This window comes from Lucilia cuprina, chromosome 5 (assembly GCF_022045245.1).
Source record: "Lucilia cuprina isolate Lc7/37 chromosome 5, ASM2204524v1, whole genome shotgun sequence".
Taxonomy (NCBI): Eukaryota; Metazoa; Arthropoda; class Insecta; order Diptera; family Calliphoridae; genus Lucilia; species Lucilia cuprina.
The window spans coordinates 13,575,411-13,602,008 of record NC_060953.1 but is presented as its reverse complement, the minus strand read 5'-3'; the positions used below and the strand labels follow the sequence as shown (position 1 = coordinate 13,602,008).

At 29.5% G+C, this 26,598-nt stretch overlaps 1 protein-coding gene across 1 annotated transcript in view; it reads right to left on the bottom strand.

The window, feature by feature from the left end:
* LOC111679430 overlaps positions 1 to 25,975 on the bottom strand; it is a 74,656-nt gene extending 48,681 nt beyond the window's left edge. Inside the window, exon 1 of the mRNA XM_023441009.2 lies at positions 25,749 to 25,975. Within this exon, the coding sequence (XP_023296777.2) occupies positions 25,749 to 25,848 (100 nt within the window). The 5' untranslated portion in view covers positions 25,849 to 25,975. The remainder of the gene's footprint in view (positions 1 to 25,748) is intronic.
* Between the last annotated feature and the right edge of the window lie 623 nt (positions 25,976 to 26,598).

Sequence of the window (26,598 nt, the reverse complement as noted above, 5' to 3'; positions counted from 1 at the left end):
GTTGTTGCTATTGTTGCTATTTATTCATGTTAACAATTTGTATTTGTTTACGGTCACATACAAAAATGTTCTTAAGTTTTTTGTTTGTTTATATATTGTGGGTCGTTCGTTCGTTCAGTTGGTTCTGCCTACTGATTAATGTGCGTGCCTAAAGTCCAAAGTGAAAATCTCTGATGACAGGCGGCACACTTCAAAGTGGTGAGAAAAAAAAACTCATCTCCAGCACTTCAAAATATGTGTGAAAGATTTAAATGGATTGTTTAATGATTTTTTGTTTTATATATATTTTTTTCATAATTTTTATTATTTTGTATGACGATTTGTTTTATTATTTTAAAACATGTTGATAAGAGTATTAAAGTGAAAAGAAAAGTCATATATTTTAGTTTAGTTTATGAGTTAATTAAATATAATCTTTTAAAACAACAATTTTTGAATGTTTTTTAATTAATATATTTTTTTTTTATTATGTTTAGTGTAAGAATTCGTTAAAGGGACTGTCATCTTTAAAAATAGATGTTTGCAACATGAAATTATCAAAATTAGCACATAAATTATACAAATGTCAACAAAGTATTAAATATTTCCTGAGGCGGTGTGAAATTAACCAAGTAGCTGGCATTTTGCTTGTTGCTGTTGTTGCCTTAACACAAATCATTTTAAGAAAAAGAAATTCTTACAATCAGCAGACTAATAGTAGTCCAGCGTAACGAATTTGAAAACGGATTTTGTTTATTTTTATTATTTACTTGAGAATTTTTGTGAAAGAAATAAAAAAAATAAAATAAATATTGGAATTTTCTAGCGCCACAAAACATTTACACGTTAAGACGAAAAATAAAAATATTCCAAGAATGATATAATGATGATCAATGCTAACAATTATTTTCTGATAAGAAACATTAGTAGTTGGTTTAAAAACAATCACTGTGCGATGGAAACATATGACTTGAACTAGAACTGAACTAGAATTGAACTAGAACTGAACTAGAACTGAACTAGAACTGAACTAAAACTGAACTAGAACTGAACTAGAACTGAACTAGAACTGAACTAGAACTGAACTAGAACTGAACTAGAACTGAACTAGAACTGAAGTAGAACTGAACTAGAACTGAACAAGAACTGAACAAGAACTGAACTAGAACTAGAACTGAACTAGAACTGAACTAGAACTGAACTAGAGCTCAACTAGAACTTAAGTAGAACATTATTAAATTTAATTTAGGAAAGGATCGGTTCTTTGATAACTGTTTATCACAAAATTTTAGTATTAGTATTAATTAATGTGAAGCCTTAATTAACCCTTAAGGCTTTTTGTAGTGTTATTCAGGTTTAATGAACGATATAACCTATTATTTGTAAACTCTTAGCAACACTGCATTTAACTTTAATGAGTTATATGCATATCATATTATCTCAGTTTAAATGTAGAAAATATTATATGTTTTTATAAGTAAATTAGTTATACCAACTTTACATTTCGAGTTGTTTTCTTAAGATTTCTGTTCATCAGTCCATCTTTTGAACTATTTTGTTTATGTATTACCTTTTGCCCTATTTATTTACTTAAGTTAAATTTAAAACTTTCCTTCAACCATTTTACACCAAATATATTCGTCTTGATCAAATATTTGTCATATAACTGTAACACTCAACTCCATTCCATTAGCGTGATTATAAAGTTTATTTTACAAATTATATTTAATTCTTTATTTGCTGCTTGAAGTAAACGTATTTGTAAGTTCTTTTTTTCCACTTACTGCAGCTTAAGTATTTTTGAAGTTTTCCGTTATATATGACATTAAGTTAATTTGTTGGTTTTTCGTAAAAATTTAAAAAAAATGTGATGTGAAATTTTTTTTATTTAATTACTTCTGTCTCCGTCAACATTTATTTTTAATTTAACACTTCTTTAGTTTTTTTCTTACTTTAGTAGATGCGGTTTGTGTAAATAAAAGTAACTCGTAATATGATTATTATTTGTTACTGGTAAAAAAAACATATTTACTTAAGTATGAGAGAAATGCTTAAATAAATATTGATATTAACACAAAATATTGGGAGCCCACGACTTGGAAAGTTTTTGATAGGTAAATAAATAAAGAGGAAAATAATTATTTAAAAAGAAATACATTGTTTTCTTCGACAAAGGAAAATATTAAAACGAAAATTTTCAGCCAAATTTAAGAAATTAAGAACTAGAACAGAACTAGAACAGAACTAGAACAGAACTAGAACAGAACTAGAACAGAACTAGAACAGAACTAGAACAGAACTAGAACAGAACTAGAACAGAACTAGAACAGAACTAGAACAGAACTAGAACAGAACTAGAACAGAACTAGAACAGAACTAGAACAGAACTAGAACAGAACTAGAACAGAACTAGAACAGAACTAGAACAGATCTAGAACAGAACTAGAACAAAACTAGAACAGAACTAGAAACTAGAAACTAGAAAAAAACTAGAACTAGAACTAGAGAAATAAATTATTCGTTTTCCAAAAAAAAAGAAAAAATTAACAAATACTCATAACTGCTTTATATATTATTTTCTATTTCTTTCCAAAGTTTTTTTTTAACATTTTTTTTTTACTTTAATAAAATCATGTTTGCTGTCATGTTTAATTTATAAGTGTTTTATTTAATACTACAACAATTTTTTCGTTTTGTTTTTGTTATTAGATTGTTGGCTTTTACGGGTTAGAAAACAAAATTCTGAATTTTTTTATGGCGTTCAACTTCGTTTTATGTGTTTTGTTAAGCGCTTTTATGGTGTTTTATGCCTTTTTTGTTTTTAATACCTCAAGTTGATTGACATTTTAATTGTTTGTTATGTCAGTGACTGTATAAATTTGTTATTATTTTAAATGCTTTCTGAAATTCTTGCAATTAACACTTGATGGGTAATATTCAGGGGAAAAAATCATAAACAAAATTAAATTTTGCTCAATACATAAAGCTAAATTAAAATACGAAAATTATAACATAAAATTTATTAATTTGTTTACTCACTTCAACTTTGAAATTTCACATTTCAACCACTTTATTATAACTGCTTTTAATATATGTTATCAAATTTTATTAATTATACCTTATATGCAATTTTCAATTTGTCAAAACCACATTACCATTCATTTATTATTAAAGCCCCCCACTGCTGTGAGCCGTCACTTCACACACCTACTTTTCTGCTAAACAAATCTGGTTTAATTATGGCGCTAAATAAAATTAAATCTATAAATATTTACAAAATCGCGAAAGACATAAAATTAAAAAATTGCAAATATATATAAAAAAACAGATTATAATAATAGTAATATTTAAAATATTTGCGAATAACATATTAATTTGTTTTAATAACAAATTTATAATAACTAGCTGTTTATGGACGACATCAGATGCTCAGTGGACGGAGCATAAAGACATAAAATTAAAAAATTGCATATATATATATAAAAAAACAGATTATAATAATAGTAATATTTAAAATATTTACGAATAACATATTAATTTGTTTTAATAACAAATTTATAATAACTAGCTGTTTATGGACGACATCAGATGCTCAGTGGACGGAGCAAAATTATTCTAAGATCTGAACCAGAATAGAAATAGAACTAGAACAGAACTAGAACAGAACTAGAACAGAACTAGAACGGAACTAGAACAGAACTAGAACAGAACTAGAACAGAACTAGAACAGAACTAGAACAGAACTAGAACAGAACTAGAACAGAACTAGAACAGAACTAGAACAGAACTAGAACAGAACTAGAACAGAACTAGAACAGAACTAGAACAGAACTAGAACAGAACTAGAACAGAACTAGAACAGAACTAGAACAGAACTAGAACAGAACTAGAACAGAACTAGAACAGAACTAGAACAGAACTAGAACAGAACTAGAACAGAACTTGAACAGAACTAGAACAGAACTAGAACAGAACTAGAACAGAACTAGAACAGAACTAGAACAGAACAAGAACAGAACTAGAACAGAACTAGAACAGAACTAGAACAGAACTAGAACAGAACTAGAACATAACTAGAACAGAACTAGAACAGAACTAGAACAGAACTAGAACAGAACTAGAACAGAACTAGAACAGAACTAGAACAGAACTAGAACAGAACAGAACTAGAGCAGAACTAGAACAGAACTAGAGCAGAACTAGAACAGAACTAGAACTGAATTAGAACAGAACTAGAACAGAACTAGAATAGAACTAGAACAGAACTAGAACAGAACTAGAACAGAACTAGAACAGAACTAGAACAGAACTAGAACAGAACTAGAACAGAACTAGAACAGAACTAGAACAGAACTAGAACAGAACTAGAACAGAACTAGAACAGAACTAGAACAGAACTAGAACAGAACTAGAACAGAACTAGAACAGAACTAGAACAGAACTAGAACAGAACTAGAACAGAACAGAACTAGAACAGAACTAGAACAGAACTAGAACAGAACTAGAACAGAACTAGAACAGAACTAGAACAGAACTAGAACAGAACTAGAACAGAACTAGAACAGAACTAGAACAGAACTAGAACAGAACTAGAACAGAACTAGAACAGAACTAGAACAGAACTAGAACAGAACTAGAACAGAACTAGAACAGAACTAGAACAGAACTAGAACAGAACTAGAACAGAACTAGAACAGAACTAGAACAGAACTAGAACAGAACTAGAACAGAACTAGAACAGAACTAGAACAGAACTAGAACAGAACTAGAACAGAACTAGAACAGAACAGAACTAGAACAGAACTAGAACAGAACTAGAACAGAACTAGAACAGAACTAGAACAGAACTAGAACAGAACTAGAACAGAACTAGAACAGAACTAGAACAGAACTAGAACAGAACTAGAACAGAACTAGAACAGAACTAGAACAGAACTAGAACAGAACTAGAACAGAACTAGAACAGAACTAGAACAGAACTAGAACAGAACTAGAACGGAACTAGAACAGAACTAGAACAGAACTAGAACAGAACTAGAACAGAACTAGAACAGAACTAGAACAGAACTAGAACAGAACTAGAACAGAACTAGAACAGAACTAGAACAGAACTAGAACAGAACTAGAACATAACTAGAACAAACTAGAACAGAACTAGAATAGAACTAGAATAGAACTAGAATAGAACTAGAACAGAACTAGAACAGAACTATAACTAAATTAGAACAGAACTAGAACTAAACTAGAACAGAACAGAACAAAACTAGAACTGAACTACACCTACATTTAAGTTAAGCTACGTCCATCCGTTTGTCCTTTCATCATATATAAACTCCCTGTCATTAAATGACTTGAAGGTCAAAATTTTCTTATTAACACAGAAAACACATTCATTGTTTGTTTTTTTCTTTAGCCGTCATTCGAGTCTTAGCTATTTTGCGAATGCAGCAGCATTTAAAAACAATAGTTTTAATCAGTCGTACATTTGCCTGTTTATAATAAAATCAAATTAAATATCTATTTTTATTAATTTTTTTTGCTTCTTCTGAATACAGTAGCAAAAACTTTATAAAAATTAATTTATGGCTTTTTATATAAATAATCATAATATTTCCCCTCATTAAAATGTGTTTATTTGAATTCAGAAAAACAAAATTTATGCGCATTTTGTAAAATTTTATGCGGAAATTAAAAATTAAATAAATTGAATTTAGATGTTTTTATTTATATGTTGTTTGTTTTTTTTTTTTTTTATTTGCAAATTAGATAAATAAATTTGAAATTTTTTAAATATTAATTGTTTTATACATTTTGCAGTGTAGAAATTGAGAGAAAAAGTAATAATGAATTGTAATGAAATAAATAATTTTATGGGCAAGTTAAAGTTAAAAATGTGATTATAATTGATTTATTTTATTTAAGAGAAAGAGGCAGAAGTGTGGGTAGTAAAAGTTAGGATTTTAATTTTTTTTTATAAAATCTGTAAACAAATTTTGCATTTATTATAAAATTTTGTTTTGTATTAATTATTTCGTAATTAAGTTTGTTTATTTAACAAAATTTGTTGTTTAAAGAAATAACAATATCGTTTTGTTTTTGTTAGTGATTCATGAAAACAGACAAAAATTAACTTCGCATTGACTCACTCATGCAACCGGTTTCATTTTGACCATAAAGCGAATCATATAAATTTAATAATTAACAAAAGAAAAAAGAATAACAAAATTATTTGTTTAAAAAAGCGTTAAAAAAAATAATGACGACAAATTTGCATTATAAAGCCATTTAAACAAACAATATAGACACTAAATCGTGCCGGTTTTTTTTTAAACCACAACAAATCTAACACCAACCAAAACCAATCATTTGTTTAAAATCCCAACAACAAACAATACTATAATCAATTGAAAAAGTTAAATATTTTTTTTTTTAATAAATACTTATTTGTTTTGTTTATATTCTTGTTTCTTTCAAAGTATTCATTTTAGACATCACGTTGCTTAATTATAAACAAATTTACGCATGCGCACTTTTACATTGTCAAACGGTGCGATTTTTATGATTGTGACAGCGGCATAGTGATTTTATACCATACTTATTATGGCGGTTCCATAATTAAATGCAAATTATGTAAAAGAACTAAATAGTTTAATATATATTTTTTTATGAACAATTTTCAAAGGCGTTAGAGCACACGACAAAAATTTGTAAAATAAATTATAAAAATAGGTTTTATTTTAAACACTTAAGACATATATTTAAATAATTGTCGGCTTATATTAGAAAAATTATAAATTTTTCCCATCAAAACTATAAAAATGTAAATTTGTCTTTTTTCTAGACAACTTGGCGTATGAGTTATATAAATTAGCTCTTATTTATAAAAAAATTAATAACTTTTCAAAGGCTTTATATATCTTCAAAATTTAAAATGCCTTTAATACTCTGTTTTAGTTCTGTTCTAGTTTTGTTCTAGTTACTGTTCTATTTCTGTTCTAGTTCTGTTCTAGTTCTGTTCTAGTTCTGTTCTAGTTCTGTTCTAGTTCTGTTCTAGTTCTGTTCTAGTTCTGTACTAGTTCTGTTCTAGTTCTGTTCTAGTTCTGTTCTAGTTCTGTTCTAGTTCTGTTTTAGTTCTGTTCTAGTTCTGTTCTAGTTCTGTTCTAGTTCTGTTCTAGTTCTGCTCTAGTTCTGTTCTAGTTCTGTTCTAGTTCTCTTCTAGTTCTGTTCTAGTTCTGTTCTAGTTCTGTTCTAGTTCTGTTCTAGTTCTGTTCTAGTCCTGTTCTAGTTCTGTTCTAGTTCTGTTCTAGTTCTGTTCTAGTTCTGTTCTAGTTCTGTTCTAGTTCTGTTCTAGTTCTGTTCTAGTTCTGTTCTAGTTCTGTTCTAGTTCTGTTCTAGTTCTGTTCTAGTTCTGTTCTAGTTCTGTTCTAGTTCTGTTCTAGTTCTGTTCTAGTTCTGTTCTAGTTCTGTTCTAGTTCTGTTCTAGTTCTGTTCTAGTTCTGTTCTAGTTCTGTTCTAGTTCTGTTCTAGTTCTGTTCTAGTTCTGTTCTAGTTCTGTTCTAGTTCTGTTCTAGTTCTGTTCTAGTTCTGTTCTAGTTCTGTTCTAGTTCTGTTCTAGTTCTGTTCTAGTTCTGTTCTAGTTCTGTTTAGTTCTGTTCTAGTTCTGTTCTAGTTCTGTTCTAGTTCTGTTCTAGTTCTGTTCTAGTTCTGTTCTAGTTCTGTTCTAGTTCTGTTCTAGTTCTGTTCTAGTTCTGTTCTAGTTCTGTTCTAGTTCTGTTCTAGTTCTGTTCTAGTTCTGTTCTGTTCTAGTTCTGTTCTAGTTCTGTTCTAGTTCTGTTCTAGTTCTGTTCTAGTTCTGTTCTAGTTCTGTTCTAGTTCTGTTCTAGTTCTGTTCTAGTTCTGTTCTAGTTCTGTTCTAGTTCTGTTCTAGTTCTGTTCTAGTTCTGTTCTAGTTTCTGTTCTAGTTCTGTTCTAGTTCTGTTCTAGTTCTGTTCTAGTTCTGTTCTAGTTCTGTTCTAGTTCTGTTCTAGTTCTGTTCTAGTTCTGTTCTAGTTCTGTTCTAGTTCTGTTCTAGTTCTGTTCTAGTTCTGTTCTAGTTCTGTTCTAGTTCTGTTCTAGTTCTGTTCTAGTTCTGTTCTAGTTCTGTTCTAGTTCTGTTCTAGTTCTGTTCTAGTTCTGTTCTAGTTCTGTTCTAGTTCTGTTCTAGTTCTGTTCTAGTTCTGTTCTAGTTCTGTTCTAGTTCTGTTCTAGTTCTGTTCTAGTTCTGTTCTAGTTCTGTTCTAGTTCTGTTCTAGTTCTGTTCTAGTTCTATTCTAGTTCTGTTCTGGTTCTGTTCTAGTTCTGTTCTAGTTCTGTTCTAGTTCTGTTTTAGTTCTGTTCTAGTTCTGTTCTAGATCTATTCTAGTTCTGTTCTAGTTCTGTTCTAGTTCTGTTCTAGTTCTGTTCTAGTTCTGTTCTAGTTCTGTTCTAGTTCTGTTCTAGTTCTGTTCTAGTTCTGTTCTAGTTCTGTTCTAGTTCTGTTCTAGTTCTATTCTAGTTCTGTTCTAGTTCTCTTCTAGTTCTGTTCTAGTTCTGTTCTAGTTCTGTTTTAGTTCTGTTCTAGTTCTGTTATAAAACATCGACTAATAAATTTAAACAATTTCTTTGTTTAAGTTTCTAACTATTTATTTTGTTTATTACTCACTTTCTTTCTCCTTCTTCACTTTCTTCACAAAATTTTTTTCTTAAGACATTGCCAAATTCTCCATTAATCTCATTAGAACTATTACTTTCAATATTAAACATACATACATTTCGCTACTGTTTCATTATCGCTTTAGAAGACCACAAAATCTAATAGAAAGAATAATCCACAAATTAACCAAAAACTTTTATATGCATGTTAACATGAAATTATTGAAATTTATTGAGGTCATTTTGTGTAATTTAGTTATTAAGGAAATAATGCCAAACAAAATAATTTATGAAAATTTTTTGTTCCCAGGACACACACACATAGCAAAATAAATTATATATATTTTAAATCGATTATAGCAAAATAAATAAATCAATTAAAAATAGGAAAACAATAATTCAAATGCAAAGAGTAAGTTTGCGAAACAATTGTGGCTGATTGATGAGCAGGAACATAATTTAGAGAACACAAGTTTTAATAAATTAATTCCTACATTTTAAATAATTTCAATATTAGTCTGGTTCTGTTCTAGTTTTTTTCTGCTCTTATTCTGTTTTAGTTGTATTATACTTCTTTTCTAGTTCTGTTCTAGCTGTGTTTTAGTTGTGTTCTGGTTCTGTTCCAGTTCTGTTCTAGTTCTGTTCTTGTTGAGTTCTAGTTGTGTTCTAGTTCTGTTCTAGTTCTGTTCTAGTTCTGTTCTAGTTCTATTCCAATTCTAGTTCTGTTCTAATTCTTTTCTAGTTCTGTTCTAATTATTTTCTAGTTCTGTTGTAGTTCTGTTCTAGTTGTGTTCTAGTTCTGTTCTAGTTCTGTTCTAGTTCTGTTCTAGTTCTGTTCTAGTTCTGTTCTGTTCTACTTCTGTTCTAGTTCTGTTCTAGTTCTGTTCTAGTTCTGTTCTAGTTCTGTTCCAGTTCTGTTCTAGTTCTGTTCTACTTCTGTTCTAGTTCTTTTCTAGTTCTGTTCTAGTTCTGTTCTAGTTCTGTTCTAGTTCTGTTCTAGTTCTGTTCTAGTTCTGTTCTAGTTCTATTCCAATTCTAGTTCTGTTCTAATTCTTTTCTAGTTCTGTTCTAATTATTTTCTAGTTCTGTTCTAGTTCTGTTCTAGTTCGTTCTAGTTCTAGTTCTGTTCTAGTTCTGTTCTAGTTCTGTTCTAGTTCTGTTCTAGTTCTGTTCTAGTTCTGTTCTAGTTCTGTTCCAGTTCTGTTCTAGTTCTGTTCTAGTTCTGTTCTAGTTCTGTTCTAGTTCTGTTCTAGTTCTGTTTTAGTTCTGTTCTAGTTCTGTTCTAGTTCTGTTCTAGTTCTGTTCTAGTTCTGTTCTAGTTCTGCTCTAGTTCTGTTCTAGTTTTGTTCTAGTTCTGTTCTAGTTCTGTTCTAGTTCTATTCTAGTTGTGTTAAAATTTTGTTCTAGTTGTGTATAGACAAAAGTACATTTTTTATATCAAAGTATTTTTTTCTTTTAATTACTCATTGACCCTTCTATAAGAAATTTAATATTCTTCGAAGTGAAAGCAAATCACAAAGTTTAAATTATTATTCATTATCTGACAGAAATTCCTGTTGTCTGACGAGTTATTTAAAAAGTTGCGTACATTTTTAATGAACGCTTATTTTTATAAAATTCAAATATTTGCGGATTTTTAATGGCTTTTATATGTAAGTAATTCATTTATTATTTTTTTTTCTCTCGGTCGTTTTGAATTCATTAAGATTTTTTTAAATAAAAATTTTCTCTACTAGTATATTTTACAATTTGCTTAACAAATAAATTATTTACTCAGCTGAGTGTTGAGACGCATAATTGACAAATGTGTCTAGAGATAGTGGGGAAAAAAGTAAATATTTTTTTCTATAAAATAAATTAACGTTTATTTTCTATATTGTGTTTTTTTATATTTTTGTTGTAATAATTTACATACAATTGCGGGTAACATTGACAAAAACCTTCAGTGAGGGAAACAAACAAATAACTTTATATTATTGATACTGAATAGATGTTTAATTAAGTAGTTTTTGTTAATTGGCCAGGAGGAAAAGGGGGTAAGAGCCATATTTTAGGATTTAAATTAAAATTAAATTTTCAATTTTAGTGTATAATGGGACTTTGAATAGTAAAAATTAGAATATATTAAACTACTATTATTTCTAAAAGATGTACTTATATTACATTTATACAAATTTAAAAGAAACATATTAAACTTTAAATAAACTATTTAGCATTAGCATGTTTTTTTAATTTCAATACCACATGACGTATGATTAATATTAATTGCGACCTTCTTAACATAACTAAGTATAAATTTTATAATTGCTAACCAATTTTAGCAAAACCTAACTAAAATTAAAGCTAAAACTCTAGACCACTTTACTGCGGTGATAAATTTTATATTTTTTCATAAACTTGTCCTTCAAATTTATTCAAATTACACACGCCCCATATTGTAATAGTTATTAATAATAAACATAAATCAAGTTATGCATGTTTCTAATATACTTTTTGTTTATAAATATTATTGAAATAAATTTCTAGACATAGAAAAAATTCTGTTTAGAATATTTACACCCTCACATTATAATTCTTTCATTTCGGCCAAAGCAAGTTGAAGTTCATTAGCATAGAAAGCAGAAACATTTAATGTCAGTCAGATAGTAAAGCAAAAAAAAAAAAAAAAAAACAAAACAAATATATATGAAAAAAAATTAATTCATTTATGATTTTCCTTTAGTTTTTCGCAGTTTTATTCCATTATGATTTTAATAATTTGTGCCGTTGTATGCTGCTGTCTTCTAATTTTTTGCTTTATTTAAAAGATATTAAAAATATATATTTTAATAAAAATTCTTGAAACGAAAATATCCCACGTTTTTAATGAAAGAAAAATTATTTAATTGGTTGTTTTTGAAGAATATTTGAATAAAACTAAAAAAAAACTTTCTATAATAAAAACAAACGACAGTGAAAATGTTTCACTAAAATTTTCAGCTGGATGAAATACAAAATATTGTTGTTTTCATGTACGCTACATTAGGGAAATATTTTAAATTTTCTATAGTCTCCGTAACGGTAAAAAAATAACTTATGATCTGTCTCTAGTTATGTTCTAGATCTTTTCTAGTTCTGTTCTAGTTCTGTTCTAGTTCTGTTCTAGTTCTGTTCTAGTTCTGTTCTAGTTCTGTTCTAGTTCTGTTCTAGTTCTGTTCTAGTTCTGTTCTAGTTCTGTTCTAGTTCTGTTCTAGTTCTGTTCTAGTTCTGTTCTAGTTCTGTAGTTCTGTTCTAGTTCTGTTCTAGTTCTGTTCTAGTTCTGTTCTAGTTCTATTCTAGTTCTGTTCTAGTTCTCTTCTAGTTCTGTTCTAGTTCTGTTCTAGTTCTGTTTTAGTTCTGTTCTAGTTCTGTTATAAAACATCGACTAATAAATTTAAACAATTTCTTTGTTTAAGTTTCTAACTATTTATTTTGTTTATTACTCACTTTCTTTCTCCTTCTTCACTTTCTTCACAAAATTTTTTTCTTAAGACATTGCCAAATTCTCCATTAATCTCATTAGAACTATTACTTTCAATATTAAACATACATACATTTCGCTACTGTTTCATTATCGCTTTAGAAGACCACAAAATCTAATAGAAAGAATAATCCACAAATTAACCAAAAACTTTTATATGCATGTTAACATGAAATTATTGAAATTTATTGAGGTCATTTTGTGTAATTTAGTTATTAAGGAAATAATGCCAAACAAAATAATTTATGAAAATTTTTTGTTCCCAGGACACACACACATAGCAAAATAAATTATATATATTTTAAATCGATTATAGCAAAATAAATAAATCAATTAAAAATAGGAAAACAATAATTCAAATGCAAAGAGTAAGTTTGCGAAACAATTGTGGCTGATTGATGAGCAGGAACATAATTTAGAGAACACAAGTTTTAATAAATTAATTCCTACATTTTAAATAATTTCAATATTAGTCTGGTTCTGTTCTAGTTTTTTTCTGCTCTTATTCTGTTTTAGTTGTATTATACTTCTTTTCTAGTTCTGTTCTAGCTGTGTTTTAGTTGTGTTCTGGTTCTGTTCCAGTTCTGTTCTAGTTCTGTTCTTGTTGAGTTCTAGTTGTGTTCTAGTTCTGTTCTAGTTCTGTTCTAGTTCTGTTCTAGTTCTATTCCAATTCTAGTTCTGTTCTAATTCTTTTCTAGTTCTGTTCTAATTATTTTCTAGTTCTGTTCTAGTTCTGTTCTAGTTCGTTCTAGTTCTAGTTCTGTTCTAGTTCTGTTCTAGTTCTGTTCTAGTTCTGTTCTAGTTCTGTTCTAGTTCTGTTCTAGTTCTGTTCCAGTTCTGTTCTAGTTCTGTTCTAGTTCTGTTCTAGTTCTGTTCTAGTTCTGTTCTAGTTCTGTTTTAGTTCTGTTCTAGTTCTGTTCTAGTTCTGTTCTAGTTCTGTTCTAGTTCTGTTCTAGTTCTGCTCTAGTTCTGTTCTAGTTTTGTTCTAGTTCTGTTCTAGTTCTGTTCTAGTTCTATTCTAGTTGTGTTAAAATTTTGTTCTAGTTGTGTATAGACAAAAGTACATTTTTTATATCAAAGTATTTTTTTCTTTTAATTACTCATTGACCCTTCTATAAGAAATTTAATATTCTTCGAAGTGAAAGCAAATCACAAAGTTTAAATTATTATTCATTATCTGACAGAAATTCCTGTTGTCTGACGAGTTATTTAAAAAGTTGCGTACATTTTTAATGAACGCTTATTTTTATAAAATTCAAATATTTGCGGATTTTTAATGGCTTTTATATGTAAGTAATTCATTTATTATTTTTTTTTCTCTCGGTCGTTTTGAATTCATTAAGATTTTTTTAAATAAAAATTTTCTCTACTAGTATATTTTACAATTTGCTTAACAAATAAATTATTTACTCAGCTGAGTGTTGAGACGCATAATTGACAAATGTGTCTAGAGATAGTGGGAAAAAAGTAAATATTTTTTTCTATAAAATAAATTAACGTTTATTTTCTAATATTGTGTTTTTTTATATTTTTGTTGTAATAATTTACATACAATTGCGGGTAACATTGACAAAAACCTTCAGTGAGGGAAACAAACAAATAACTTTATATTATTGATACTGAATAGATGTTTAATTAAGTAGTTTTTGTTAATTGGCCAGGAGGAAAAGGGGGTAAGAGCCATATTTTAGGATTTAAATTAAAATTAAATTTTCAATTTTAGTGTATAATGGGACTTTGAATAGTAAAAATTAGAATATATTAAACTACTATTATTTCTAAAAGATGTACTTATATTACATTTATACAAATTTAAAAGAAACATATTAAACTTTAAATAAACTATTTAGCATTAGCATGTTTTTTTAATTTCAATACCACATGACGTATGATTAATATTAATTGCGACCTTCTTAACATAACTAAGTATAAATTTTATAATTGCTAACCAATTTTAGCAAAACCTAACTAAAATTAAAGCTAAAACTCTAGACCACTTTACTGCGGTGATAAATTTTATATTTTTTCATAAACTTGTCCTTCAAATTTATTCAAATTACACACGCCCCATATTGTAATAGTTATTAATAATAAACATAAATCAAGTTATGCATGTTTCTAATATACTTTTTGTTTATAAATATTATTGAAATAAATTTCTAGACATAGAAAAAATTCTGTTTAGAATATTTACACCCTCACATTATAATTCTTTCATTTCGGCCAAAGCAAGTTGAAGTTCATTAGCATAGAAAGCAGAAACATTTAATGTCAGTCAGATAGTAAAGCAAAAAAAAAAAAAAAAAAACAAAACAAATATATATGAAAAAAAATTAATTCATTTATGATTTTCCTTTAGTTTTTCGCAGTTTTATTCCATTATGATTTTAATAATTTGTGCCGTTGTATGCTGCTGTCTTCTAATTTTTTGCTTTATTTAAAAGATATTAAAAATATATATTTTAATAAAAATTCTTGAAACGAAAATATCCCACGTTTTTAATGAAAGAAAAATTATTTAATTGGTTGTTTTTGAAGAATATTTGAATAAAACTAAAAAAAAACTTTCTATAATAAAAACAAACGACAGTGAAAATGTTTCACTAAAATTTTCAGCTGGATGAAATACAAAATATTGTTGTTTTCATGTACGCTACATTAGGGAAATATTTTAAATTTTCTATAGTCTCCGTAACGGTAAAAAAATAACTTATGATCTGTCTCTAGTTATGTTCTAGATCTTTTCTAGTTCTGTTCTAGTTCTGTTCTAGTTCTGTTCTAGTTCTGTTCTAGTTCTGTTCTAGTTCTGTTCTAGTTCTGTTCTAGTTCTGTTCTAGTTCTGTTCTAGTTCTGTTATAGTTCTGTTCTAGTTCTGTTCTAGTTCTGTTATAGTTCTGTTCTAGTTCTGTTCTAGTTCTGTTCTAGTTCTGTTATAGTTCTGTTATAGTTCTGTTATAGTTCTGTTCTAGTTCTGTTCTATTTCTCTTCTAGTTCTGTTCTAGTTCTGTTCTAGTTCTGTTCTAGTTCTGTTCTAGTTCTGTTCTAGTTCCGTTCTAGTTCTGCAAACAAACTAACTGACTTAACTGATGCAGACTCAACGAAAGCTGAAAAATGTGGATGAGAGAATAACATAAAGCCTGTTGGGATAACGAAACGGTGAGCAGAACTACAATGATACTATAGGGTGACTCTCATGACACGAGTATGATGGTGCGTGAACTGAGTGGACATACAGAACTAGGTGTACAGCTAATCAAAATTAGAGGTGCGGAGTCAGAGGAATATATAGCATATCGGGGGTACAGTGATACTAAGGAGCTTTTTCTTTGCCATGCCATAGATTTCTCTCAGCTAAAGTTGTAAAGAATGTAAAATTATAGGTAAAGGCGATCGGATCAAGTAACGTCAAAATTAAATGTTCATGGCGCTGGAAATATAATCTTTATGTGTTTGAACCAAATTAGTGCTATATACAAAGATCTGTTTAAATCTAGCGCGTTTATCCGAGGGAACTTGTTTCTAATTAAAAGATTCATTTAAAGCCAGCATAAGTCTCTGTCGGCTGCTTCGGATTAATACAGAAGTTCTTCCTGTGATACCTTCCACTTTTGAGAAGGACTCTGAAGATAAGCGTTTTAATATAGAAACAACCATCAAAGATTCACATTATAGGACACACATATAATTAATAGAATTTGCTAAGTTAGATACAAGGAAGTCCCTCAACTATTAGACAAAAATAACACGAAGATAGCTTATAAGCAGAATAGAGTCAGATGAAAAATTCTAACATTTAATAAATATTACTCATACGCACCCGGAAAATCAACAAATAAAATAAATTTTGAGAATTAGGTAAAAAATGTACAAATTTTAAATTGAAATATTTTCTACAGATAGCTTATAAAAAGCTTAAGATTCGTGATTAACTAAATGTGCAATTTTATACCTACATAGGCAAGTATTAATAAAACCATATAAACTTTATAAATTAAACAAAAATATTGTTAATTATCAGCCTACTTAACTGAAAACTTACATATTTCTATAACGTAAACAATTTAATCCAATTTTATATCGAAAAAAATCAAACTCGAGGATAAAAAGTATTTTAAACAATGACATACAACAGCATTGAAACAAAATTCCCCAAAGCAGACATACACAACGAACAAACATGTAGTTATATGCAAAATACAAACAAACCAATAAGTAAATATGCCTGCTTGCCAATAAGTTTTAATAGGCCATGGTCAAAAGTTCAGCAGCTCTACAAACTGGCACATACAAGGTGTGTATACCTGCTATTCTCAAAGAAAAAAAATGATTTTTTAAAAGGATTGCAATTTAAGTAAAACAGGTAAGAAACTTGAAAAAACTTTAAACTTTTTTTATACAAAACATCACATTTTTACACTTTTACGCATTGACTTGACTTTCAAAAGAAACTTGATCTGCTGCCAATGTCTGTAAACAACTGTTGAAAAGTCACGAAAGCGTAAAATCCAGAAAACATGTGCAAACTATTTTCGCAAAAAAATATATTCAACATATCTTAAAACAATAATTCAAATAAATGCGGGTGACTGCAAGTCTGAGTAGGAATGTTTTAGTTTGTTTTTTTTTTTCTTTTTGCATCAGACAAGACAAAACTAGTCAATTGTTGTATAGAGCTTAAAAACCAGTCACACTTTTTTTGTGTGACTGACTTGACGCCTTTATAGAAATTTGAAGAATTTATGACCAAATACCGCCTTACTTTTATGCTTTTGTATTTTTTTCATATGTTTTCCTTTGTATTTGTTAGTTTTGTTGTCTTTTGTTTTATAACCCACACTTGACCATGTATTCAAATGAATTGTGTTTTGAATTTTGCAGATATTTTTTGTGCAGCAACTTAATGTTATAGCTGGTTTAAGTAAATGGTATGTAAAGGAGTGAAAACATAACTTTAGGTATATAGAATTTCCTTTCGCAGACAGAAAGTGCGTTAGAAAAGGGCCGCCACCTCCTTTTTATACCTATTATCAATAATGATGGGTGGTATATTGCTTTTGTCACTCAGTTTGTAACACATCTAATTATTGCTCATGGGCCCACAATGTCTGTCTGTCCGTCCGTCCGTCCGTCCGTCTGTCTGTCTGTCTGTCTGTCTGTCTGTCTGTCTGTTAGAAAAGGGGCGCCACCTCCTTCTCATACCTATTATCAATAATAATGGGTGGTATATTGCTTTTGTCACTCCGTTTGTAACACATCTAAATATTGCTCATGGACCCACAATGTCTGTCTGTCTATCCGTCCCTCTGTCTGTCTTTCTTTCTGTCTGTCCGTCTGTTGAAAGCACGATAGAGTCCAAACGAAACGAAGAAATTATACACAAATATTCCTTATATGTAAGGTTTGTTAGATATTGGCTAATATCGGTTCACGTTTTCGTATAGCCCCCATATAAGTGGCCTCCCGAAAAAGAGCGTTAACAGCCATAAGTTAAGTTTTAGGAGAATTGGTCCATAATTAACCCAAGCATTCCTCTTTCATGCATACGGTTTGATGGTGAGTATATACGATTAGTCATAATCAAATATACTTAACACTCTTACTTGTTATGATTACAGAAGTCATTACAGACCAATATTGGCTTATACCAAAGCATTTAATTGCAAACTATGAAGATCACTTTGAAGTCGGTCTGGTGTGGGTTTATACAAGACCATAACGATCTAATCATCGATGAAGTTACCATGCGACCAACGGTCGAAAGCTGTACGATTTAAAAATATGTGTTTCTGTACAATAACTAATATAATTAGCAAATTTTAATTCTCAACCGAACCCACTCTAGATCTGTCCGTCCATACGTGAAATAGATTAACATATCCTTGAAGATTTGACGTTATTTAAAGTGCCTTTAATGTAAAGATGCCTTCCTTTCCTAAAGCAAAGTATTGTTATTGTATGTGGCTGTAATCTTCGCGTGAAACATTTACGCTCCACAACCTAATGAGCATCACAATTACTCTTCAACTTTCTGTTGCGATCAATTTTCTGCGGCTACCAGTCCTTACATCTGTCAGAAAGTTATCCTCATCATTGTGCCTTTCTGACAATGCAGTCCGTTCGGGTCTAAAAAACCCAATGTCCAACGATCCGTCCCTTCAAAATCCACCTAGCGTCTGTTTCCCATATTGGGCGGTTAGGTGGTCTGCAACAACACCAATGCAGAATCTCTATACTTGGCAGCAAGTATAAAATGCACAATAGTACGATGTCATGTCCGAGAAGAAACCGTGCCCCGCGTATCCGGTAAGGGGCCTTATAATCTCCGGAGACCCTACTACCACGGCGAAGGCGACAGGCTGTGGTGAGTCGAGCGCAACTGCCACCCAGACTAGTTCGACGGGGACACCGGGTCGGGCTAGACTGAAGGCTACCGGCGCCAAACCCACAGCGGATTTATGGAAGCCTGGATCCGACAGTCGCAACATACTACTGGCTCCAAATCTGGATGCAGAAAAATAAGCAGCGAGGTACCTCTGACCTCTGAAAAATAAGTAATACATTTTCTACTATGTAGACAATCTTCGATCAGTTATTCATTTATACAAAATTTGCGATTAATTTTCTCTTTCATATAAAAACAACTACGATCAGTTTTCTAGTAATTACAGAAAATTATTTGCGATCAATTTTCTATTCTATACAAAAAACAGTTTTCTAGTATTTACAGAAAATTATTGTTAAATTTTCTAGTCTTTAGAAAACATAAGTTCAGTTTTCTCTTCTTGAAAAAATTTTGCAAAACTCATGTTTTTCTAAGGAAAAATTTTAATATTGCAATAATTTTAAAAGGATATTTATGATAAAAGATAATCTACGATCAGTTGTTCAATTTTGTAAAATTTACGATCAATTTTGTGTTTTATATAAAAAACTGCGATCAGTTTTTGAAAATTGTTGTTCTAGTTTTTGGAAGACTCAAGATCAGTTTTCTCTTTTAAAAATCAATAAAATTCTCGCGATCAATTTACGATTGTTGTTTAATTTTCAAGTTTTAAGAAGTCTCAAGATCAGTTTTCTCATTTAAAGATCAATAGAATACTCGCGATCTATTTTCTCTTCTAGTTAGAGATCAATATTGTTCTGTGAGGAAAATTCTCTTCTCTTTCTTAGAGTTTTTCTGATACAAAAAAATTTACGATCAATTTTGTGTTTTATATAAAAAACTGCGATCAGTTTTTGAAAATTGTTGTTTAGTTTTAAAGTTTTTAGAAGACTCAAGATCAGTTTTCTCTTTTAAAGATCAATAAAATTCTCGCGATCAATTTACGTTGTTGTTAAATTTTCAAGTTATTAGAAGTCTCAAGATCAGTTTTCTCTTTTAAAAATCAATAGAATACTCGCGATCTATTTTCTCTTCTAGTTAAAGATCAATATTGTTCTGTGAAGAAAGTTCTTGATCAATATTCTGGCGATCACTTCTTTTAGAGTTTTTCTGATTAGTTTTCTTTTCTAGAATTTTTTTAAACGTTCTCTTTACTAAAATTCTTGATCAATTTTCTGGAGGTCACTTTTTTACTGTTTTTCTGATTAGTTTTCTTTTTTATAGAAAATTTTTATAAAATAGTTCTCTTTATGAAAATTTTTAATTTTCTCTTTCCTTTACTTTACTGTTTATATCGAACTCTTTAGAATAATTTGCCTTTTTTTTCTTGTCATGATTGATTGTTACTAAACTTGTCATGTTTTAATGTTGATTTTTGTACTTGAAAATAAAAAATGGGTTTCTTAAGGTCTTTTTTTAATAGTTTTTGATTTGTTGTTACTTTTTTTTGGTTTTAGCAAATAGTTTTAAATGGTTTACTTGTACATATGAGTATTTTTAGTTTTTTTTTTTAAATTATTGATGGTGGGTTGACAACATACATGTTTTTTTTAAGAATGACAATTAATAATGTTAATAAATCATAACATAAATAAAACAAAATAAGTTATGATCAAAAGAAATATGAAAAAATGTGTTTAAATAATATTTTGACAAAGCTAAGTTAGTCAGGGATGGTAACATTGTAAATTTTTTAATATAGAAATAAATTTAATTAATTCTCTTGCAACGTAACAAGAATGGAAATTTTTACTAAGTATTAGAAGAAAGTTCCAAATTTTCCTTTTTTGTGGAAAAACTTTTGTATTAAAAACACTCATACGCTCTAGGGTTCATAAACAGTTTTTTACATTTTTTGCTAAAAATTTTTAAAATTTTAAAAGATTTTCTTTTTATGAATCAAAGTGTTATAAATAAACAAACAAAAAATCTATAATAAATTAAATTTCTTAAAACTGTTCAAGTGTTATAAAGATAAAACCAGATAAAGCTACAAACATTTTGCCAAATGTAATAAATGTACTTGAAATTGACCGGACAATGCACTTTTTTTTTTTTTGCTAAAGTAAAAACTTTTCTTTACAGAAAATTAAGAAAAATTACATAAATTCAGTTAAAACCTCAAATAAAAACAAACCACATATAAAATGACTAACAAAGTGCAAAAAGCACTTGAAGCAAATGAATTCAGACGTAAATTATTAAACGAACAAAAAAAGAAACACAACAAAAAAATATTGCGTTTATTTAATGTTTCACTTCAAAAATGACCTAATTAAATGTTATTAATAATTTTCACAATAAAGCAACAATAATTTAAAAATAAAAATTCACCAAAAAAACACATACACACACACGTAATAAAACAAATACTACAAACACATTATATCAACTGAATTTAGATGAATTTCTTGTGCTACAAAAACTACACCTGCCACATCTGGCATTGTTTATATTTGCACACAATTAAAATATTTTTGCTGTTTTTCTTTTAATAACAATCATAATAATAAAATTTTTGAAAAAAATATATATCTACGTAAATACTGGTAATAATTTCTAAGCTAAAATTCTTCTTAAACATCTATTTGAATGAGTTTTCTAAAAATAAAACGTAACATTTTTAAAATCAACAACACATTTATTTATGAAAATTGTTTATATCTTAGAATAGATATTTTATTTTCACTAAAATGTTTATGAAAATATATTTAATATTATTTTTTAATAGATTTAAGTGCGCGAGGTAAAGAACTCAAACTGACAGATGTTGGAATAGAGATGAAACGAAAATTAAGTTGTTTACATAAAGTATTTAGCAAGAGTGAGTAATGGATAAAGAGTAGGATTTTAATGGTTAATTTGGCAGTAATTGAATCGATCAGTTTTTTGTAGAAAATTGGCGATCACCTAGCGAAAAATGTCGAATTATTAACTTTTTTTATAGGAAATTGACGATTAGTTGTCTTTATAATCTAAAAAGAAATAATCGATCAGTTTTCTTTATATAGGTTAGTGTCGATCAACGTTCAGTTTTAAAAATTATACTTATATATACTTATATAAGACTTATTTGTGCCAATTTTTAGAGAGATAAAATAATATTTGACGTAATTATGGCATAAAAAGTTCAAATCGGGAGGTACGGTTGTATGGGGGCTAGGTGAAATAATGGACCGATTTCAACCATTTTCAATAGGTTTCGTTCCTGTGCCAAATTTCATCAAATTATCTTGAAAATTGCGGCCTGTACCTTGCGCACAAGGTTTACATGGACAGCCAGCCAGCCGGACAGACGGACGGACGGACACGTCTTAATCGACCCAAAAAATGATTCTGAATCGATCGGTATACTTTAAGGTGGGTATTGGACCAATATTTTTGTATGTTACAAATATCAGCACAAACTTATAATACCCTCCCCACTTTAGTGGTGTAGGGTATAATGATTCTACCTCTAAAATAATATTTGACGTAATTATGGCATAAAAAGTTCAAATCGGGAGGTACGGTTGTATGGGGGCTAGGTGAAATAATGGACCGATTTCAACCATTTTCAATAGGCTTCGTCCCTGTGCCAAAAAATGTGCTTGGTCCAAATTTCATCAAATTATCTTGAAAATTGCGGCCTGTACCTTGCGCTCAAGGTTTACATGGACAGCCAGCCCGCCGGACAGACGGACGGACGGACATGTCTTAATCGACTCAAAAAATGATTCTGAATCGATCGGTATATCGGATCGGGTATTGGACCAATATTTTTGTATGTTACAAACATCAGCACAAAATTATAATACCCTCCCCACTATAGTGGTGTAGGGTATAATGATTCTACCTCTAAAAGTTTCCCTATTACACGAATCATATGGAGGACATGGCCCATTGCTCGACAAAATACTACCAAGTGTTAACATTGATGTTAATGTTGTTCGCACTAAATTTGAGATAACTACCTCTTATTATCCTTAAGCCGGAGGTCCATACTACGCTTCAAAGCATTACGCGCTTTTTATACCTACTTCGCATTCTACGCTTCAAATTACATGCTACGCTTTTAAAGCGTAAAATTTTTGTTTTATTTTTTAAAAACATCGCGTTTTTTACAGCTTTTACTCCGTCTGTGACGCTTAAAAAAGTAGATTAGCATATAAATACTTTGATTCTACTTTTTTGACAGACGTATAGAATGCGATAAAGCGTAGAACGCGTGGTGTGAACCTCCAGATATTAGATATTCTAACTTTGAGGTGTTCAGCTGTAAAATCTTTTCATATATCTATGATTTTCTTTGTATAGGAGGTCCCAAGTATACTACAGTTGTGAGACTTTTAATCAAACTTACAATCGACTAGACACCACCAAAAACGACTATAGACAATTGATAGCAAGTTGGACCGATTATAGTCGAATAGAATCTATTAGGGTGAGACAGATGGAATAAAGATTAAATAAAATCTACTAAAGATTTGAATTGACGACTACACATAACGGGTTTAATCTACCCACAATAACTACAGACAACTTTTGTCAACCAGAGATTACTAAGATCGACTGCATACAACTATAGTTGATTAGAGACTTCTAGGATCGTTCTCAAACAACTGGATTCAATTAAGTTAACTAGAACTAGACTACTGACCTAAAATCAAATTGAGTTGATTAAGGATGATAAGCACAGACAACTACAAATAACCAAAGGCAAAGCAAGACAATTTCATTCAATTAAAGCCAACTAGGTTTAACTAAAACCGTGGTAAGACAACTTGAGCCAAAGAAAATTAGAGCTGACTTGGGTCGAGCGGAATGAAATATTGTAATTAAATGTAAGAGACTAGAATGTAAATGAATAGACTAGAGGCGACCGGAGTTAACTTAAGTCAACTAAAAGCAAAAAAAAAAAAACTCAACAATAGTCCTCTTGAGATAAGTGCAGGTAGTCGACTGTGGGACGCATAGAGGTGATTTAGAGTTCACCAAAGTATACTGGAGACGATAGAATCAACTTGAGTCGAGCAGAAGTATTGTAAGCAGGTGTAAAAGACATGAGAAATGAAAGGACTAACAACGACTGGAGTTAACTTAAGTTAAATAAATGCAAAAATGGTCAAGGATAGTCGTCTTGAGACAACTGCATGTTGTCAACTACGCGACGCTTAGAGACAATTTAGTATTCACAAAAGAATGCTGGAGACTATAGAGTCCACTTGAGTGTAGCAGAGTAAAGTATTGTAAGCAGGACTAAAGCCGACTGAAGTCAACTTATGTCAAATGAAAACTAAAAAATGTTAACGACAGTCGCCTTAAGACAACTGCAGAAGGTCGTCTATGATCACTTAGATATGATTAAAAGTTTGCAAAGGCAGACTAGAGATGTTAAATAACGACTAAATGTAAAGAAAATATTCGAATAAAGTATTGAAATATTGAAAGCAGGTGTAGAAGACTAGAGTAGAAATGAATGGACTGAAGTCAACTAATGTAGACTAAAAGCTAAAAAAACTCAACGACAGTCGTCTTGAGACAACTGCAAAGGGTCAACTATGATCGTTTAGAGATGACTATACAAAAGCGATAAAGAGATGCTAAACAACACCATTAGAGTCAACTACAGTCTACAATAACCATTTAAGTCGACTACTAAAGTTAACTAAATAGCTACAAGCAACTAAAGCCAAAGAAAAGAGTCGATTTAAGCCAATCAGAGAAAGGTATTGTGAACAAGTGTAGAAGACAACAAGACAAGTCTACTAGAGAAGTTAGAGTTGACTTGAATCTTTTAAGTCGACTACTAGAGTTAATTAAAAATGACAACAAGCAACTAATGCAAATGAAAAGAGTCGACTTAAGCCGATCTGAGAAATGTATTGTGAAAAAGTGTAGAAGTTAACTGGAGCATACTAGAGAAGATAGAGTCGATTTGTGTAGTAGAGTACTAGAGTCGACTGAATGTAATGAAAACAGTCATCGTGAGTCAAATAGAGAGAGTATTTGTAAACAAGTGTCGATTGAAATCAAATAAAGTCAACTATACTCGAACAGAGAAATGTTTTGTAAAGAAGATCGAGTCGACTTGAGTAGTAGAGTATAATGTATAGATAACTAGAGTAGAGTATAATGTAAGAATAACAAATACTGGAAACTAAAGCCAAAGAAAATAGTCGTCGTCTTGAGTCAAGTAGAGAGAGAGTAATTGTAAACAATTATAACAAGTATCGATTGAAATCGAAAAGAGTTAACTATAATCATCTTAAGGCGACAACTGCAAATGACAAGAGTTGACTATAGTCGCTTAGAGATAATCTTGAGTAAAGTGTAAAGTTAACTACAGTCGATGAGAATCGTTTAAGTTGACTAATACATATGTATATGGATCAGTTTGTTTGGTTGCTACAGTAGAGCACTTCAAAAACAAATCAAAATTATTACAGCAAGCAATTTTTAATTGCCTTCTTTTTTTAATGTCCCACACCTTTTAAAAACATTTTAAATATTAATAGACCAATTAAAAAAATAATTCCTTCAAGATCTTACAAATAATTATTAACAATCTTGCACATTGTGGGTGGAATGACGTTTTTACTATCTGTATTGCTCTCTCTCTCTCTTTCGCTCTTGCTTTTTAAAATCAATTCAACTTTTTGTTTTTATGACAATTTCTTTTTCTAAATTTTCTAAATAAGTTTCATACACATAAATGTCGTGTCATACATAAAAATATATAAATTTTGATGTCGTTCTGTTAGTTATTAAATTTGTATTAAAAAATTAAAATTTTTTTAATAATTTCTTTAGTGTTTTCTGCTGTTAATGATTAAGTAGTAGTAGTGGTGGGATTTCATTGACTTGGGGAAGGTTAAATGGTTATTGTGGATTTTAAGTGTGCATGTGAATTTAATTTATTGCAGTTAAAAATTGGCAGTACAAAAAAAAAAAAAAAGATACATTTTAGAGAAAAATATAAAAATTCTTGTGTCACCGGCTGACGTTAGAGAGAACGTTTTGAAAATCTTTTGAAATAAATTATAAATAAAAATGTTGCAAGCTGTTGAATACAATTTAATGAACATGAATATGTCATGCTACTGATTTAGAATGATATTTGTTTGTGACTTTTTTTAAATCATCTAATTTAAGCAGTTGAAAAAAACAATAAAAAAAGTTTTAAATGTCACTCCTAAACACCTTAAAGTAATTTTAAATAAATGTTTTAAAACTCACCCCCTTTAACTAAATATTCACCACTTATGGCCACCAAAGTCACCAGCCACATCATGTTGAGACACCAATTCTGCTGCTTTTGTGCTGTTATTGGCGGCATTTTTGGAACTTTTTCCTCAATAATAATAAAAAAATTCACTTAATCAATAAAATTAAATTTTCTTTAATTTTTTTTTTAATAAACAAAACTTTTCAAAAAACAATTTTTTTCTTTTTTTTGTTATGTGTATATTTAAAACATATTAAACACTTATTTTCTATTTAAAGGAAATTTATTAAAATGACCTTGTTTTGTTATTTAACAGATTTATTTTATTTAAATTTTTCTCTTTTTTTAATTTAAGGCAATTCAATGGCTTTTTATCTGTTTTATTTTTCTTCTTATATTAAATTGTAAATTTAAATATTAATTTATAATTTGAAAACATTTATCAATCACGATTTTATACTTTATATTTTACAATTGATTTATATGATGATTGAGGTGCATGAGAGCCTGCAAATAAATGTAAAGGAGGAAAACAATTTGATTAATTATATGTTGCTTTTAATTTATATGCAAATAAACAAATTAATTAATTGATACAATTTATTGTGGGGAGGTACGACATATTGCGAGAAGTCATTAAATCAATAAAGCATAATAATAATTAAAATATAATGTTGAAATTATTTAAGATTAATAATGGTTTAAAATTAACAAATGTCGATTATAGAGGACTACAAGTTCGGTTCTAATTCAGTATTAGTTCTGTTCTAGTTCTGTTCTAGTTCTGTTCTAGTTCTGTTCTAGTTCTGTTCTAGTTCTGTTCTAGTTCTGTTCTAGTTCTGTTCTAGTTCTGTTCTAGTT